At 46.8% G+C, this 19,741-nt stretch overlaps 1 protein-coding gene across 2 annotated transcripts; it reads left to right on the top strand.

Moving 5' to 3' along the window:
• The first annotated feature begins 4,266 nt into the window (after positions 1-4,266).
• On the top strand, positions 4,267-18,982 carry RNF114 (ring finger protein 114). 2 transcript variants are annotated; one of them, XM_054573608.1, is made up of 6 exons: positions 4,267-4,437; positions 8,090-8,240; positions 10,331-10,437; positions 10,795-10,909; positions 15,727-15,834; positions 17,217-18,982. In XM_054573608.1, the coding sequence occupies exons 1-6, from the start codon at positions 4,298-4,300 to the stop codon at positions 17,280-17,282; spliced, it is 687 nt and encodes a 228-aa protein (XP_054429583.1). In that variant the 5' UTR covers positions 4,267-4,297; the 3' UTR covers positions 17,283-18,982. The 2 variants fall into 2 exon arrangements, with proteins under 2 accessions (XP_054429583.1, XP_054429582.1); XM_054573607.1 differs by lacking the exons at positions 15,727-15,834; positions 17,217-18,982 and adding an exon at positions 13,510-14,668.
• Positions 18,983-19,741: the final 759 nt, after the last annotated feature.

Here is a 19,741-nt window from a genome sequence, read left to right as displayed (position 1 = left end):
GGACCTGGCCTGCAGTCGGGGCATGTGCCCTACACTGGGAACTGAACCAGTGACCCTTTGGTTTGCAGGCCGGCACTCAGTCCACTCAGCCACACTAGCCAGGGCTGACTTATACACTTTTAAATGGTCAAAATGGCAAATTATATATATCTACAATAAAAAAATTTTTGATAATGCTATTATGGTTTTATAAGAGAATGTCTTTCTTTCTAGGAAATACTGAAATATTTAGAAGTAAAGGGGAATCCTGCCTACAACTTACTCTCACATGTTTTAGGAAAAAGAGTGTATATATATGATATACGTATGCTAGACATATGTGTGTGCATGTGAACATGCATATATAGGACCGGAAGCCACAATGGGCAGGGACAGTAAGCCCTTAAGGAACTGGAGAGAAAGCGGGAGGCAGTGTTCCCCTAGTTGGGCCAGGTGAGTCTCTGAGGTACTTGTTTGCCCCCTAGTGGTGTAGGTGGAAATTCCTCATGGCTCTTAACAGTTTGACGTCTTGAATCTCTTAACCAGGTTGAAATTAAGATAAAATTATTTGCCCATAAACTAATAAATGTAGTGATACATACTGGTGTAAACCCTGCCTTCTTTAGATAAGTATAGTAATAAGTTTCACAGGTGGCCTGAGGCTGAGGAGAGGGTTTGAGGGTTACGTGATTTGAGGACTGGGGTCATACTTCATCACCTCCACCATCCTCCCACAGGGCCTAACGCAACGTTCTTTCATTTTTACTTAAAAAGCAATATGGAAAGGTTTAGAAAATACAATAGGGGAAAAAGTTCAGACAATACAAAAGGGAAGAGAATGACAAGTAAGTCTTCCTCCGGGCTCAGAGCCTGGCCCCCAGGCCTCTGGTTTCCCTTGATGGACCCTGGTACCAGATCCTCAGCGCTCCTTCCAGCAGCGACAGGAGCTCCTGCGCCTGGCACTTCCCCAGCTCCGGCAGGGGAAGCCTGGCCTCCTGGGAAGCCCCTCAGCCCCAGGAATCTCTTCACCACCATAAGCAACTATACACCAGTTACATTCCTCAGCACCTTGGTGTAATTTTAATTAAAATCATATTTCAAAGGTCATTCCACATCAGCTGTATTTTCATTTAACAGATATATATGGAGTTACCTACCATGAGCTAGGCACTGTTTTAAAAGCTAAAGACACAGTAAACAAAATGGACAAAAAATTCCTGTCCTCAAGAAGTTGACATACCTGTAGTTATATCTATTGTATATATTTAATCATTTTGCTACTGTGACCAGTGTTGCCCTGGACTTCGTGTGTCTGTATCCTTCCCACATGTGTGAGTAGATCTATAGCAGCACTGACCACAGAACTTTCTGTGGCAATGGAAATGTTCTGTATCTGCTGTGTTCTGATACATAGCCTCTAGCTACCTGTGGCTACTGAGCACCAGAAATATGGCTAGTGGGACAAAGGAGTTGAATTTTGTTTTTTTCTTTTTTTTTTTTATTGATTGATTTGAGAGAGAGGAAAAAAAAACATTGATTTGTTTTTCTACTCATTCATTCATTCATTGGTTAATTCTTATTTGTGCCCTGATCAGGGATTGAACCCACAACCTTGGTGTATTGGGATGTGCTCTAACCAACTGAGCTACCCAGCCAGGGCTGGTTTTGTTTTTTCATTTAGGCAAAGTACCCACTAAAGAATTTATATTAGTTATCAGTTGCTGCCTAACAAATGACCACAAACTTAGTGGCTTACACAAAACACACTGATTATCTCACAGTTTCTGTGAGTGAGGAGTGTGGGGCCTGCCAAGACCCGATCACCTCATACTAGAGCAAATATCCCTGCAATTTTCATGAGGATCATTATTTAATTGGAAAACCTTTTAAAGCATCTGTCACCACACACCTATCTCATTGTTTCTTAGAGACCACACCTTTCTCCTTTGCACTGTATCTAATATTCCCTGCACCCTGCAGAGGGCCTGGCACACAATAGGTCCACAGTAACTTTGTTGCCTGTGTGAATGAGTCCACGTTGGAAGTAAAAATCAAATTTGCCAAGGCTTTGAGCAGACCCTATTCCCCCACTCCAGGCTCACAGAGCCCCAAGAGTAGCCTGGCCCCTGCGGGCAAACCTCGGGGAGGCTACCAAAAACTAAAGAAGGGGAAGAGGCTTGTGGGAAACATTTTCCTCAAAAACACTAAGGGGAAGTGGGAAGACGAAGTTCATTCATTTGACGCACATTATTAGACTGATTGTTGCTGAAAAACTGTGAGTATGAGTGTGGGGAGGAGGAAGGACTAGCAATATATTTGGAAGCTGAAAAAGGGATAATGGGAGCATTGTCACTGGAGATGCCTCCAAAAAAACAGGAAGGGATGTAGCACATTTGGTTTAATCTCAGCATTGATGGGGGTTAAAGAAAGACAGTGTAGGTCAGTGGTACTTAAACTACACCCCCCAGTTCTGCAGTACCAGCCTCACCTGGACAAGTGGAAATGCAAATTCCCAGGCCACACCCCAGACCTGCTGTTGTGCTGGATCATGAACCCTGGAGGCCGGTTCCAGCAGTAGGTGGTTTAAAAAGCCTTCCAGGTGACGCTGATGTACGGGCACAGGTGCCAAAGCCAGAGTACATGTGATGGTCAAATCCTGACTCTCACTTTCCATCCTGTTAAAAGGTAATTTAATCTCTCTGTGCTTAATTTGCACAGCTGTAAAATGGAGCTAATAACAGAACCTAAGGCATAGGTTACTGTGAGGAATTTTTCATGTGAAATGCTTAGAATAATAAACACCCAGAAACATTCACTATTAATATTATGTCAATCTGGTCCTCTCGTCTCTGTGACTCAGTGTAGAAGCTAGTGGAAAGCCCTTTTCAAGAGCCCAAACGGGGCACTAGGCGCATCTGAAGCTCAGCTGAGGGCTTGAATCTGATGCCAGACCCTGTTCACTCCCCCTTTCCTCACCCTTACCGGGTCTGGCATCAGGTACAAGGACAATATTTGTACCCACAGCACACTTCTGTCCCCCTCAGCAAAAAGGTGGAAGAGATGAGGTGAGTGGGTGCCCAGCACAGGAGCGGGAAGCGGAAAGGGAGAGTGTAAACATTGGCCTTCTTGGGTTGCTGTCTCCATGCCAAGTTATTTGTTGTAAGAGGTCCACATGGCCGGCTACAAATAATTCTGCTGCTGCCACCAGGTCAAGCAAAATCAACCCAATGATTGGGAATGGGACAAAGAAGGCCAAAATTTGCATTCAATTAACCTGGTTTAACCAACATGATTTACTTATCCCATATAGACTCCTTATTGTGAGACCTCTGCAGCATTTCAGGTGGAGGTTTAATTGATCATTAACTCTTCAGGTTAAGAAAACCATGTAGAACTGTTAGCACTGCCTGCCTTCTAAAAAAGATGTCTGTTAAATGGGGTGTGTGCAAGAGTCAATTAGGTGCAGTAGAAAGTGGAGAAAGTTGGGATTCAAAACATCTGGGGCATAGGCCTGCTCCTTTCTTGTGAGACTAAGTGGAGTCTATCTCTTCAAGCTTCAGCTTTCCCATCTATACAGAGCAGGCGCGAGACCCCATTGCCAGGAGGCATGTGAACACATTATTAAATAATGCTGAGCCAGGGAAGGAGACAAGCTTCCCTTTACCACTGCTTTAACTAGCAAGTCTCTGTGGTGATAGCCTGTCTTCAACACCTTTCTAATGATGTCTAATCTCTCTTTTCAGGGTCAACAGTATTCAGCATGAATACTAATGATATGGTTTTATTTCCACTGTATTTACAGCTCCCTTGTAGAAATAAACGATATTGGTTTTCTACTTGTAGCTCAGGAATGATATCAAATCTCCCTTTAAATTTTAAGTTTATTTTTTCTTCTTTTTTAAAGTTTTTCCTTTTTCTGCTTTCAGTTTAAAGAAATCAACTCGTTTTGAAGAGAAATATTAATAGTGCATAACTAAATCCTAAGTAATAATAATGATTTAAATTTAGGAAAGAGGCCGAAGCACAAAGCCCGTTCCCATTTTGCCGACCTCTGAATCCGTTGTCCACATTTTCCAGATTTCCCTCGGCCTCGACCCCCGCCCCAGCGCCCCGGCTTCTGAGCGCCGAGAGGCGTGGCGCACTCAGTAGCCCCGCCCCCAGTCAGGTGCACGTCCCATAATCCACGCCCCTAGAGTTCTGCACCGCCCTCCAGCCCCGCCCCCGCCCCGCCCCTCGCGTGCGCTGGCTGACCGCCTCCGCCCCGCCCATCGGGCTCCTCCTTCTCGGCCGCCGTTACGCTGCGCTCCGCGGCTGCAAGATGGCGGCGCAACAGCAGGATCGTGAGGGTGCTACGCCAGTGGCTGGGCCAGCGGCGGAGGCCGACCCATTGAGCCGCTTCACGTGTCCTGTGTGCTTAGAGGTGTACGAGAAGCCGGTGCGGGTGCTCTGCGGACACGTGTAAGCGGCGAGCCTGGCCCTGGGCGGGGGGCGTCTAACTGGGAGGGGATTGGAGTCGAGGGGCGAGGCCCCGTTTGGGAGGGTCTCGGGCGGGAGCGAGAGGACCGACCTAGAGGGACCTTTGCGTGGGGCCCTCCCGAGCTCCTGAAGTTCCGTGGAAGTTGGCAGGGTGCTCACTCGTCTCCCGCCTCGCTCACTTCCGAGTCTCCCGCCCTAGGGATGAGCTCCTACTGTGTTCCAGGCGGCCTGTCAGCTCCTTCCCAGGCGTGATAGTGGAGTTACACCCTCTGGGGGTTAAGTAGTGTCCAAAGTCCGCCCTCGAGAGTCACAATTTCCCGGGAGTAGTGCGTACGTCGCCCCTAAAATATAGTACATCTGGCGTCATGTCGCCAGCTCTGCCAAATAATTCTAATGTGCACTCAAGTTGCAGAAACTCTGAGCTAGACTAAAAGAACAAAAGGGAAATCTTGATACAGATCTGACCAGTCTGCCCCGCACTGTGAAAGGCGTTGAGAGTTGGCCGGTAGGGATTGTCATTCCTACTTACGTGGGTACAAGCGTGTTTCATGCTATTTGAAGTTAAGCTTCCATGGCCTGCATTTTGCAAGTAGACGTTGGGATGACTGAAGGAGGAGGTGTGTGAAGATGTCAATAGTGGTCCAGACCTGGGCTGGGGTAGGTGTTTTGAGTTTGACCGGATTTGCATCTCAGCCTTGCTCCATCAGACACAGAAACAAATACACCTAATTGAAAGAGCTGTAGAGAACTTGGCCACCTGCTCCATGGCCTCCCTCAATGTGTATCGTGGGCATCGCCTTGACATTGGTCTTAGGACCCCTTTACTGGTCAGGAGGTACCAATAGGCACCTGTTCTACAGCATTCCTGCAACCATTTTGCAGGTGAGAATACTGAGGCTCCTTCACTGCTGGCATCTGTTTGCCAGTGGGGAGAACACTTGGCACGTGGTGAAAGCTCCTCAGCCACATTGACTGCTTTTTGATTCTTGAAGTACATGAAGTTCTTCCCCCCCACCCCAAGATTTTATTTACTCACTTTTTAGTGAGAGGGAGAGAAACTGCAGTGTGCGAGAGATATATCTATTGGCTGCCTCTCTCATGCCCCCAACTGGGGAACCTGGCCCACACCCAGGCATGTGCCCTGGCTGGGAATCGAACTTGAGACCTTTTGGTTTAGCAGGCCAGCACTCAATCTACTGAGCCACACCAGCCAGGGCATGAAGCTCGTTCTAGCTTTGGGCTGTTCTGTTTGCAGTTCAGCTGGCCTGGAACTCTTCCCGTCCCATCTGCACCTCCCTCACCACTACCCCAAATCCTTTTCAGACTTCAGGTCCCAATTTGTTACTTCTCTGTCACCATCTCCATTTAAATTACCTCCAGTTTCTTACACAGAGTAAAAGTTAGGGTCACAGGAGCAGCAACCATTCCTATTTTGCCCTGCCTGTATCCCCAGTGCCCAGCACAGCGAGCATCCGTCTTCCAATCTTATGTTCAACAGGCTAAAATATTTACATGCCCACTACGTGCCAGATTTGTGGTGTATAGTAAGAAATAAGGTGATTCTGCCCTCGGAGTCCACAATTCAGCAAATGTTCAGACTAGTGTGGAAATTCACTGTGCAGTGGGAGGGTATTAGGAATCAGTCCTGTGGGTGGGGGGAGGTAATGGATGAATAAAGCAGCTTGACCCAGCAGAATTTACCGACTGAAGAGCAGCCAAACTTGAGGTTTCCTTGAGCCAGATGAACTTTCCTGGGTCAGAGGTCAAGGGACAGTTGGATTCAGACCTTGACTCTTCTGTACTCACCATACTGGTTCCATATGTTCATCAGTTCCGTGTTGATTGAAAACAGATGGATGCACCTCTCTTGAGTCTCCCTTAGTGCGAGCCAAGTGCTTTTTGCTCTGCCTAGTTGGTTTTTCCTAACTTTGTATTTAGAAACTTGAGCATCACTGCAGTTCTGCCTGGACGGAGCATTAGGTTTTTATAGAACCTTATTTCAAGCTTTAAGTGACTATGTCCTTTTTCAGCCTAGTGGAATACAGCTGGAGAAGGGCAGGTGGCTAGGTGCACAGGAGAAGGGACTTTCTGCATAGCATTGTAAAAGAAAGGATGGCGCATGTACAGGGCTGAACTAGAAAAAGGCCCACACATAAGAAATGGAAACTGAAAGCAGGCTATTTTGTTGGACATGATTCATGGCCCCAAAGGGCGTCCTTTCTGCTTTTCTGACATCTGTCTGTACTTGGCGTCATCTTTGTATGGAACGCTTTGCATCCAGGTCTGTGTGGTGCTCTCCTTATCATTTTAGGCCTCAGCTCAAATGTTACCTCGTCAAAGAAGCTTTCTATGATCCACCCCAGCTGGTCTCAGTGCTTCCTTTTATTTCCTTCTTGTATTTAATGACTAACTGAAACTAACATCTGTGTTTTTCTCCACTCTGGAACAGAAGCATTGTGAGGACAGGGACTTAGTTCAGCATTGTGCCCTCAGTGATGAGTCAGTAGACTCCGCCCCGCCCCACCTTCTCCCTGCCTGGTCTAAAATTTTGCCTAGCAGAATAACATCCAGCTTAATGATAAAGAGGAAGAAAACTCTTAGAGATGGTAAAAAATGGTCAGATGTGCAGATTACCTTTGATTAAACATCCTGCTTTAAATCTGTCAGGTTGGGTTGGCGGCTGGGTATTTCCCTGCCTTAGCCGCTCCTCCTGTGTACTTCACCTCAGCATCACCGCCTGTCTGGGCTTCAGCATAGAAACTGGCCATCTGTGACTTTCTTTTTTTTTCTTCTCCAGATTCAGTAAGTTACCAGTCCTACTGAATCATTTCCTGCAGCCGTTCTCTGTTGCCTCAGTCAGGCCCTCGCAGTCCTTTGCCGTTAGCCATCTGTTTGGTTTCTGCAGCAAGTTTCCTCTCGTCTTTCCTTACCTAGAAACAATTTTTAAACCAACAACTCTATTGTCTGTGTTGATCCCAAAGTTATTTTCCTAAAATTTGGATTTGGTCTTGTTGATACTTTGCTTTAAACAGCCGGATCTCTCCTTATTAGGAAAAGTGGTAGGCTTTTATTTCCTCAGATGCATCATGAGTTTTTAAGTCTATAGGTCTGGAATATACTTCCCTTGCTCTGTCAGCCGAACTCTGCCTTTTAAGGTTCTTTCACAGATGCATCCTCTGAAGTCTTCCTAGCTCTGTCCTTAGGTCCCAACTAGTTGCTCTTGTATTTGCGTTTTCATAGTGCTTTGCATTCACCTCTAATGATAGCACCTCCTGTTGGTGGTGCTAGGCACTGTACCAAGGGTCTCCCAACACTGCTCGAGGTGAGTACTACTGTCTCCATTTCACAGAGGGAAAAACGAGATTCAGGAGACTCCTCAGTACTGGGGGGCTCAGGTTTGAAGACTGCACCGTAACCCCTTTGCCGTGTATCCCAGTAGCCTGCCTTTGTTTCTGTTAGTGGACCCGTTTCCCCGCCCTCATTTTTCTGGCATAGGAGGACTCTGTTTGAATGAGGAGTAGGGAGCAAGTTTTCTTTAATCCATTATTCATTGATGTCTTTTTAAAAGTTTATCCATGTTTGTTGTCTTGTCTCCACAGTGCATGACTCAGGTTCTCTGTATGTCTTGTTCTAGCTTTTGCTCTGCATGCCTGCAGGAATGTCTGAAGCCGAAGAAGCCTGTCTGTGGGGTATGTCGCAGCCCTCTGGCACCTGGTGAACGAGCCACGGAGCTCGAGCGGCAGATTGAGAGCACAGAGACTTCTTGCCATGGCTGCCGTAAAAATGTATGTGGAAGGAAAACGGAAGAGTCAGTCTTTCTGTGATGAGATGGGGTAAAACGCAGAGCTGTTGCCGTGTCATTTCTGAAGTGAGAGCATGACCAGATGACTAACAGCACGTGTGCATGCTAGTTCTCTGTGGCAGTGGCTGTGCTGTTTTCATTTTGTTACCTTACTGGGTTTTGGGTTTTTGGGGTTTTGGTTTTGTTTTTTTTTAAGTTGGCTTAGTATATTACATATTTTAGCTTTGAAAATCAGAAAAATCCGTTATCTCAGTTTTTTTCCTGTAAAAGGCCCGTTTTTCCAAAGCATTGTGCAGAATTTTAATTAGAATATAGTGACAATAATATTTCTTAATATTTTTAATATAAAATTAGGTCAGTGACTCAAAATAGTTACCTGCCGCAGTTAGTTTGAGAGATTTAAAAGTCTATGTCATTTCAGACATAAAATTTAATCAACTTTTTAGCGCTTGACAGGGAAGAATCATGATACAAAGGTGAATCTGAAATATTTGATTATAATAGCAAGATCTAACATTTGAAATGCATCCATGCTCTTTTGTATAACCATTTTAGGGCCAAGTATAGTTATTTTAACATGTTATAACTGCAAAAGAGAAATATTGTCCTGTTTTCCAAGAGATACACACAGGCTTGTTGATTTTTAAATCATTAAGGTTTTTGTTAATTCCACACAATACAAAAATATAAAACAATGTAGGCTTGTTCCCCACTCCACAGAGATTACCTCTTTAAAGTAGATCAGTTTAGAAGGCAGCAAAATAATTTCTGCCCTTAGACAAACACAGAGGTAGGATTTTTACAAAATGGGGTCATACTGTAATACATATTTCTACAACTTTTTTTCCCATTTGAAACTATTTTTTCACTAAGGGACTGTTGGGCAGCCTTGCACATCAATTTCATTACTCCGACACCTTAGTCTGGATAGTCATAGAATGGGTAGCCCTAAGAACCTCCTTCCTGCGAGGGTGGTTTGGACGAGGGGTACCCAGTGGGTGCAGTTCTGAATGGGGCCGCTCCCCGTCCCTTTTTAAGAGGGCGCTCTGGTCGGCAGCTTGAGGTCGGAGACTCGAGCTGGAGATGAGCCAGGAGCGCCCTGGTGAGCCGGGACTCACGTGCTGGAGTTCGGGGTTTTTACTGTGTGCCTTTGAGTGTCTCCATTTTAAAGATTAATGATTGTATTGCGGTATATCTTCAAAAATGTGTGTGTTTGCTGCATCTCCCCTCTTTCTTCCCTCCTTACACATCTTCCTTTCTAGAACACCTGTGCTGAAGTGCTCTGGTTTTCTTTTCTCTTTCTATATTGCAAAGACTACATTTTATAGAAGAAAAAATTTGGATTTAGAGTTTTTTTAAAGATCATTTGTCACAATCTCATGATTTGTATTTTAACTAGGATTACTAGCCTTTACTCCTTTTACTTACATGGTTGCTTTTCCCTGCTGCACATAATGGAATGTAGTTCTTGGCCTGCTATAAGGAGATGAGTTTAAATGCTAATATGAAAAACTTTAAAAACGTCACTGGCTCTGGAATGTGTCGGGGAGCAGAGAGCATATTGTGAGTAAAGTAGACCCTAGGAGAGTTAGTGTAGAGTGGAAGCAGATGTCCTGATTTGGTCAAGTAAAACAGCGGTCTTTTTTTAATTTTCTTTTAAAAAAATATTATTATTATTAGAGGGGAAGGGAGGGAGAAAGAAGGAGAGAAACACCGATGTGTGAGAATATCACTTGGTTGCCTCTCCCATGCGCACCCTGATGGGGGACCCTGCCCGCAACCCGGGCGTGTGCCCTGACTGGGAATTGAACCGATGACCTTTCGCTTTGCCGGACAGCACCCCACCAACGAGCTCCACAGGTCAGGGCACACCAGTCTTGGTCTGAACAGAAACCCTGCAGCGGTCAGGGGTTCAGCCCTCTCAGCACAGCCCGGGGACTGGTGAGGCCGTCTGCCGGGGCGGTGCAGGTCTAGCGTGCAGGTCTAGCGTGCATCTCGCCCGTGCTTTGGGATTGTGTTGAGCCTGGTACGAGGTCCTGACTAACTTGTGGCCTCTGATTCTTCCTGTCCAAGTTCTTCCTATCCAAGATCCGGGCCCATGTGGCTACCTGTTCCAAATACCAGAATTACATCATGGAAGGTGTGAAGGCCACCACCAAGGACGCATCCCTCCAGCCAAGGTAAATGACTCAATCGCTCCTTTAGCTCAAGGTCGTCTTTTGGTCCAAAGGCATAGAACGCTTTGTGTGTTCAGGGCTGAGTTTTATAAAGTGGAGGTATAGTTGTTATGCTGGCTACAGCTGATGCAGGTTTTTTATGGGGGTTGGTATGGAGAAGGCCGCTCTGATGTTCACTCCAAATGTTAGCTGTGCCGATAAGTTATTTTCAGAACACTTGGCCTGACTCTGAAGTAATCATCGCAGTGCCTGTCGGAGCCGTTCAGTGGACTGGGCTCCTTTGGCAGGTGCAGTGGCTGCAGTTGCGTGGAAATGTACTCACAGAGCCTGTCTCTGTTCTTCTGCCTTTTCATCTTCCAGGCATGTCCCCAACCGTTACACCTTTCCTTGCCCTTACTGTCCCGAGAAGAACTTTGACCAGGAAGGACTTGTGGAACACTGCAAGTTATCCCATAGCACGGATACCAAGTCTGTGGTAAGAGGAACTCTTAGAAAAGTGTTTTTATGGGAGGAAAGTCACACTTACAGAAAAATTACAGGATTAATGCAGTGAACGCTTATGTATTCTTCACCTAGATTCTTGGATTAGTGCCGCTTTACCATATTTGCTTATCCATGCTTTCTATCGACAAATTTTTTGCTGACCATTTGAGAATAAGTTACAGATATCATGACCCTTTGCCCCTGAATACTGCAGCATCTGCCTCCTAAGAAGAAGAACATTTGCTTTAAAAAAAATTACCTTTTTTGTGTTTAATTATCATGCTCAGGAAATGTAGCATTGAGACAGTCTAATATCTATTGTGGAATTCGTGTTTAAATTTTAACATTTGTAATATTCTTCATATCAGTCTCCCCTGCCCTCACATCCTGGATCGTGTGTTAGATTTAGTTGTTGTGTCTCCTTAGTCCCCTCCGGGGGGCATGTTAGGGGCCATGTGATGGTGGTTACTCTCATTGCTGCTACCGTGAACGTGGATTCCTTGGCGTCTACCACGTCTCTCCTCTCTAGAGCTGCTGCCAGTTGCCTTTTGAGAGGAGCTTTTTCATGGTTGTGGAGAAAACAAATTTAAGCTGAAATTATTAGGAAAGTGCTTATCAGTCTTTCGATGTTTAATTATCACAGGCTGGCACGTGGTTTCTTTATTTTTTAACAACGATGCCCAACCAACTGAGCTACACTGGTCAGGGCCAGTTTCTTTTGGGGGGGATTGTGAGGGAGTTCGAATTTGGTCCATCTCAGCAGTGTTACCTTTCCCTCTTCATGTGATTAACAGACTGGGTTAAGGCTTAATACAGCTTCCTCTGTAGTTTTAGTTTTCCCATTTATCTCAGACTGCTTCTGTCGAACTGCATACCCAGGTTTATGGGCGGTCTTCAGCTCCATTGCTGTAAAAGCAGGTGCACAAATGAGAACTTCTGTGAGCATTTGCTGGTGGGAGTAGGTCTCGTGGCATTCTTTAGTTCTGTGTTGGAAATCCTAAGGTCCAGCTGGCTTTGTCAGGAATATCTTAAATCTTCTCTTGACTTTATTGAACTTGTCAAGTCCAAATTCTGGTCAGTACGGTCACCTTTTACTCTGGGCTCCCTGGGTTCTTAATGTTGTGCTGCAGCAGATTCCAGCAGTTCATGTTCTCTCCATCTGCATATCTCAGCTCCAGTCTAGGGGACAGGACTGGCCTGGCCCATCGTGCACCCCGTTTGCTCTCACCCTTTATAGAGACAACACTCAGTCCTGCTTTTAATTAAGTTCAAAGTATCAGGTGTATGTCCCTTTCTTTTCTCTTCCTCTTTCTATCTCAGGAGCTCTCTGATCCACCTCTGAGGTCACGGACTGGCAGCCTATGGGATACGTCTGGCCCATACACATTTTAATTTCCCTGACCTTTAAAAACAGAACATTTCCCATCATGATACTCTTGAGTTTGAGAAATTAGAAGTTCTGGCAAAAGCTGGCTGGCTTTGGCGGCTGCCGCCCCATCTGGCCGGGCGGGGTTTATACGCACTCTGCTTTACTCTTTTGCCTACAGGCCTGGTACCTGTGAGCACTGGAGTTTGCAGCCCTTGTTCCTTGTCTTTATCATTCCGTCTCATGTTGAGGAAAAGACTCCTTTCCAAGCCTGACACATCTGTCCCTGTGTCCTCAGATCTGAGCAAAGGAACAAGACTAGCGCCTGGCAAAGAGAAAGACTCCCTGCTCCTGAGGCTTTCCCATCATGTTTCTTCTCTCACTTTCTTTTCCCACCCCTTACACTTGTTTTCCTTCAGACATGCCCAGGTCTTCCGTGTCTGACTGGCAAGAGGAGTATCTGATCCAGCACTTTCGATTGCATTCAGTTTCTCTTTTTGCTCCAGCTGGTGGTTTCCCAGCCTCTGCTGCGCCCTCTCCTTTACTTCCTCTAGAGCCTGGCTTCCACCCCCTGCTCACATCATGTTCTCTGTGATCCCAGCTGGTCTCCTTGGGTCCTGTTTTCTGTCACCTCCTGGCAATTTAAAAATTTTGTTTCTTTGTATGTAGTCAGTTCATTGTATTAAAAAGTGGACTGTAAAAACTCTCTTCAGGCCCTTCCCCTAGTTCTTTAGTTCCCTCTACACCATTAATTGTTCCCAGTATTTTTTTATGTTCCTGCAATTCTATGTTTGGATATGATAAATGCATTCTATTACCACTTGCCATTTTAGAGTAACAGAAATAAACACAAAATCAGAGTAAAACAGCCCTGGCTGGTGTGGCTCAGTGGATTGAGTGCCAGCCTGTGAACCAAAGGGTCACCAGTTTGATTCCCAGTCAGGGCACATGCCTGGATTGCAGGCCAGGCCCCCGGTGCAGGGCACTCAAGAGGCAACCACACATTGATATTTCTCTCCCTCTCTTTCTCCCTCCCTTCCCCTTACTCTAAAAACAAATAATAAAATCTTTAAAAAATAAAAAAGTAAAAATAAAACATCACACCATGGTGACCTGCCAGGCTTTCAAGAGATCAGTCGCAAAGAATTGATTACTCTCATTCAAAAAGAAACAGCTTCATCATTTGATACTAATACTTATCTTTTTAACATGTCTTTATTACGTAGAGAACTCTGGAAGTCTCTACAGCCGGATGCCAACCTGGATGGTCACTGCACCTGCTGTTTTACTTTCCCTATGATTCAAAAATAGATGCACAGTACATATCCTTTGGCTGTACTAGACAAGATGAAATACCCCAAAGCCAAGTTCTCAGCTCCTCCTCCAAGAGCTTTGAGTTGTGCTGCTGGAGAACCCAATACTAACTGAAAGAGCAAGTGCGCGCAGGCACAGATACACCCCGCTCACCCGCCCCCCGCCCAGCCCGTTTTCTGCTTTGAAGTTGGCCGCAGAAGCAGGGCTATTTTGGTAACTATTTTGAAAACTAAAGTGGATGCTAAGTAAAATGATGGAGATGCTCTGTCTCCTGCCACCATCTCTCCTGCACTCATTTTTAGACATGAATAAGAAACCATTGTGCCACCCAAGTTAAGTGGCTCACCCATGTCGTAGAGCTAGGTAGTGCAGAACCAGTGCTGGAACCTGGTTTCCTGGCACCTAAACCAGTTCTCCCTTCACAGCATCAGAGAATGCCTCTGTGGAGTGCTCATTGACATGTGCGTAGGCTGCACGTGTGGAGAAATACAGAATCATGTGATCCAAAGACATTTCTAGCTTTTGAATGTCCTTATGAGATTCATGTATCCCTTATTTGTCCCTCTTTTTGTGCAAATGACAGCCCATTACGTAGAGGCTGTAACTAATGTTTTTGGCATCTCTTCCACGTCAGTACACGTAGATCAGTTTATTTTTTAATGAGCTTCACAGTTTTCCATTACTTTTACCATGATTTAGTTGGTCCCTTATGATGAACGTAAAGGTTAGTCCCAGACAGTATCAGGAGATTTGATTAAGAACAGGATATTAAGTGCTGCTAAATTATTATTGATTGAAAGGTGGAATAATGGTGTTGTATTTATAGAGGGAAATACTTATTTTTAGGGCTGTACTGAAATAGAACTGAAATGTGTTTTACTTTAAAGTGCTTCCTTTTTTTTGAAATAAATATGGTAAACTTAAATCTAGGTGTTGCAGATAAGGGCTGGTTTGTCACACTACTATCTACTTTTCTATAGGTTTGAAGTTTTTCATAGTAAATTTTAAAAGGCTGCCATAAATTTTAATGTATCTTTGCCTATGTTTCTGTCTCTCTGCAAAATAAAGACTTAGCTGTGGATCGGTTTGGTTGGAGCTTACAATTTTGATCGGTATTGCTAAACTACTCTGGTTTCTGGCACTGCAGCCTCCCTTCTCTCCTTTTTTCCCCTTTGGTTTCCTGAAATCTCTGGCATTGTTTGGTATCTGTTGAAACCCCTAACCCTGAAGCCCTTGGCCCTGTTCCGTCGCCTCCCCCGCCTTCTGCAGAATCGCAGCTGTCGGGATTGCAGCGCTTCCCTCCGCAGGCCGCCTCTTCTTCTGTCCCTTGTCCTGACTTGTGCTCCAGCTGCTGCCTCTTCTGCTCGGAGTCTTCCCCTGCTTCAGAGTCCTCTCTTGCCTACCTGCTTTCCACCACATCTTCCTTGTAAACGGTGGGGTGCCATGTCTAAGCCGGGCCACCTACGCCTGCCCCCCGCCCACCCCAGTGCCCCCCGCCCACCTCCAGACATGCCCGGCCTGGCTGCACCACCCGCCTGGCTGCACCACCCGCCTGGCTGCACCACCCGCCTGGCTGTGGCCGGTAATGCTGCCCCGCGGCCGTTCTCCTGGCTACTACTGCCCCTCTTCTGGAACACCCTTCCGTGTTTCTTGGTGTTTCCCCCGTACCTCCCAGTCTTCGAAGCCCAAATCAGCCTCCTGGTGGAGGGCTTTTCAGCCTGAGCCCCCTCATCTGAGCATTCACTTTGTAAAAAATAGCACATAGGGCTGTGTTTTAACTTCCTTGGGACATTGCTCACCTGTCATTCCTTTGGTTGTCCTCGGTCTTGGATAACTTCATGTGTTGGAGGCTAGTCCCCTGCTGGGCTGGCACATTGTTCTGACCACAGCAGGGGTTAACAAAAGGATGCTTCATGGCTTAAGCCTTTCCCCACTCCCGCGGGTCATTTCACTCGAGTAGGAGACTGTCAGTGTTTTCTGGGATGGGAATGTGCACACGAGGAGTGACCTGGCCCTGGCCTGGTATGTCAGGAAAGCTGCCCTAGAAGAAAGGGGGCCACACACCAGCCACAGAGGGTGGACATCAGCTCAGGCGTCAGGCGCCTAAGACCACGCTTCTCTGTTGAAAGGTTTGTCCGATATGTGCCTCGATGCCCTGGGGGGACCCCAACTACCGCAGCGCCAACTTCATCGAGCACATCCAGCGGCGGCACCAGTTTTCTTACGACACTTTTGTGGTGAGTGGAGCCCGGGCTCTAATTCCTCCCTCCCTCTTACCTGGAGAACCACGGGCCCCATCGTTGAGCTTTGTCACAGAGGCAGTAGGTTTCCTGGAGCGGCGGCTGTGTGGTCCGTGAGCCAGGTGAGTGGCCGCAGACTTCCTTGAGTGGCACTGAAGGAGGTGCACTGGCCAGCCACCTACACTGACACATAGTGGCAGCTTGCTCCTGGGTTATCTTTCTTCCCCAAATTTATGCTCACTTTCTTTTAGTATATGTAGTTTCTACTTGTAATAGAACCCAGCTTGGAATTCTTTTTTTTTTTTTCTTCATTGATTTTAGGAAGAGAGAGAAACACTGATTTGTTGTTCTACTTATTTATGCATTCCTTGGTTGATTCTTGTATGTGCTCTGACCTGGGATCAAACCTACAACCTTGGCCTGTGGAGACAGTGCTCTAAGCAGATGAGCTACCCGGCCAGGGCTTGGTTTGGGATTCTTAACTGCAAATGCCTTTGGGGCCAGGCATGTAATACAAATGGCCCCATAGGATTTTCAGGCTGGACTGTGTGTGGCTTGCTTTTCTGCCATCAGCTCCTGCTGCTTGTTGTCGTGTGGAAATACAGGCACAGGTTTGCCCATCTCTCCCACCCGCCCCAGCCCTGAGAAGCTGGAAATGCAGCATTTCATATGAAGTATAGCATATTTATTTTTTAAAGTACTTCAGGCCAAACCAAGCACATCCACTGGCTAGACACGGTCATTAGGTTTGTGTCCTTTTCCTAGAGCTGTATGGTTTTAAAGGGGCGCACTGTTGTCTCGGCATTACAGTGGTAGATACATTTGGCCAACTACTTGGAACAAACCTTTTATTTATACATGTAAGTGTCAAGTTAGAACTTTATTATTCAGTCTTAATGGCTGTATTTTAAGACCCGAGAAGGAAAGCGTGGCTCTTTCCTAAGTTGTCATAGAGAGTATTTATTCATGGTTTGATACAGTGTCTGAAACTTAGACTTGAAAATAACTGTGTTCTTTGTTAATGCTGTAAAGATGAATGTAATGACCGAATAGAAAGCTTTGCCTCCCTGAATTAGAAAGACTAGTTTCACCACAGCGCACCCCGCCTTTGAGCGCTTGGTCTGTGCCAGGCCCTCCCGGGTGCGCTCTGGTCCGCAGAGCCCCCAGCCGAGGGAGCCGTCCTCATTTCCATCGGCAGGATGAGGCCGCAGAGGCGTGTGGCAGCGTGGCCGGCCATGGGGCGGGGAGCGGGGCGCGGGGATCTGGCCCCGGGCAGCCCGCTCCCGGGCCCCACGCTCTGCTGCCCTGCCTCTCCTACAGAAAGCAAGTCATTGCCGCTGCAAACAGGTGCTGAGGCTGTGTCTGTGTTTTGCCCCTAGGATTACGATGTCGACGAAGAGGACATGATAAATCAAGTGTTGCAACGCTCCATCATCGATCAGTGAGCAGATCCTCTGCTGTCCGTCTCGTGTTCCAGAGCTTCCATCACGTGTCATGTGTGAAACTTTAAATATACAGCAGCCCTGGAAGTGAGCCCTGTTGTTAGGACAGGGTCGCTTCTAACAGGGAAACAGGTTTCCAGTTCAGAGTCCTCCTTTCCCTTGGGCTCTCCCCCTACTGTTAACCCTGTTTGTCCCATGTCTTTTCTTGCTCCTCAGCTGCTTCCTGGAGCTTCTGCTTCCTCTTCTAGGAGAGAACCCAGCTTCTCCGCCTGTCCGTGTTTCACACTTCCTCCTCTCACCCAGCGTTCCTCTCTCTGGCCCTCCGAGCCAGCCGGGGCCTTTTGTGGGTTGTGAATAGCACAAATGAGACAAGGGTCTCCCGTCCTCGTCCCCGAGGTGTGTGAGCTCGGGCAGCAGTGCATCCGATCAGGATGGGGCTCCTGTGCTGAGGGAGTTCCTGTTGGCTGGGCCTTGGCAGCGGCTGCCAGGAGCTGGAGTTACTTCCCAGCAGACCTTTCAAAAGTCCTGCTGGGGTGAATGTTCTGGGGTGGGGTGGTCTGATGCTGGAAGTTTGGGTTAGTGATATTTTCCTGCCACTTCTGCACACCCTTAGAATGGACTGGTTCAGTCTTAAATGCCTGCATCGTGCCTTTTTAGGATAAGGTATAACCACACGTTCTTAGTATAAATAAGTGTGTCTAGGTTAGAAACTTAGGTTAAACTCCATTTCTCCATAAGAGGGGAAGAGGGTCAGCTAAAAGAGACAGAAAGACCGTAGCTTTTTCCTTACGATTTTCAAACTAACGGGGTATTTTTCAAATGACTGGGTCATGTTTACTTTTCTATTTGGGAGCCTGCCTACATTCTCGTCCTTGAGGCACAAAAAGGAGCCTTCCCATGAATAAGAAGGAAGAGGTTCGGGGACCCGAGAGGATGGATGTCAGTTCTTTTTATCTTGTATTTGTTAACTTAGATTACACTGAGCATTGCTTTTCTATCATAGAGCGGTTGTAGGAAATCTAGTGCCACAGCTGTCTCTTCTGACAAGACATTATTCAAAGGCACAACATCTCCTATGAGCAGTTGTTAATGGAAACTGTCTCCTGGAAACTTGCTTTGGTAGCAGCTCAAGAAGCTTGAAGTTCAACCCGTTTGACGATACTAATAAACACGAGGCCAAGAGCTGGCCGTCAGAGGCGTAGGAGCAGAACGTCTGGTCGCCCCACGGGCGCCTGTATTTAGGTTTGCTCCTTCATGTCAGGCCTCCCCAGCCTGATAGGGAAGTCCCTTCTGGTCGGTGGCAGAGGCGGCCAGTGACAGGGCTTTGGGCCTGTGCGCTGCTCCTGTGGCCTCTCCCTCCCTGCCAGCACCAACTGCGGGCGCCTGAGAGCCAGTGGAGATGGGGCCTGTGGGGCAAAGTAACTTCTGCCGTGCCCGCTCTTGGGAGGGCCCGGACGCCAAGGTCAGCCTCTTCGCTGTATTTCTGCGGCGTTCACTCAGGCCTCCCTGAGTTGAGATCATCTTGGTCTAAGGTTAAAGGGAATTGAACAAATCCTTCATTTGAGGAAACCAACGAGAGCATGTCTATCTTACTGATGGTACCAGAAAACTGATTTCCTTGTATTAAGTGCCCTTCATGTATTTCTAATAAGATGACTTCCCAGAAAGTGAAATTTGTTACGTTCTGGCTTTTAAAAGGTGAAATATAAATAAATTTCATAATTTATCCAACTGGTAAGCTGCAGCGCCTGTTTTCATGACTGCCACTTGCTGAAGTCTGGGCCTAGGAGCTGCTCTTCCTGATGGGAAGTGCTTGTGTGTCACAGGCGAGTCCCATCTGGCTCTGATCTCAGCTCTGACACGACCCGCCGAGCCTCGCTGGGCCTCTCCTGTGGAACGTGAGCACACCCTCACTTCTCAAGGTGAGGGATCCAGCGCGTGAGATGGGACCGCTCAGGAAGCAAGGCTCTGGACGCACAGCCTCAGCTCCGTTCAGATGGCTGAGTAGCGGCCCTAAGACATTGTGTGTGTGTAGTGGGGGGGTCTCAAAAGTAAGACCTGAGGCCCTGAGTGTGTTTAAGTCCTATGCTCTGCAGCTGGCAGGGGGATATCTGGCAGATACTTTCCCTTTCTGAGCTGCTTTCCCTATGATAAAAAGTGTTTTTGGTCAAGTTGATCTTTTACTGTTATAAGTGAAATACTGAAGTGTTTACTTATTTTAAGTTACATATATTTAAAACAAATGTAGAAATAGCTGGCTTAGCTATCACTAAACCCAGCAGAACATTAGTCCTTCAGCTTCATCTTCAATGTGTTTAGTGCTCTTGACCTGTCCCTCCTTTTAGAAACCGTTGATTCTGTTGCAGCACCATCCTGGTTTCTCTTCCTAGTTCTCTGCCATTTTCCTTTTCGTGTCCTCGACGGCCACCTCCCCCGCGTTCCCGTCCTTTAGCTATTGGAGT

The sequence above is a fragment of the Pteronotus mesoamericanus genome, unplaced genomic scaffold, assembly GCF_021234165.1.
Source record: "Pteronotus mesoamericanus isolate MK-2021 breed Mesoamerican mustached bat unplaced genomic scaffold, CSHL_Meso_final contig_25, whole genome shotgun sequence".
NCBI classification, from domain to species: domain Eukaryota; kingdom Metazoa; phylum Chordata; class Mammalia; order Chiroptera; family Mormoopidae; genus Pteronotus; species Pteronotus mesoamericanus.
The sequence above is the reverse complement of the archived record's forward strand: the minus strand, read 5'-3'. Positions and strand labels throughout refer to the sequence as shown.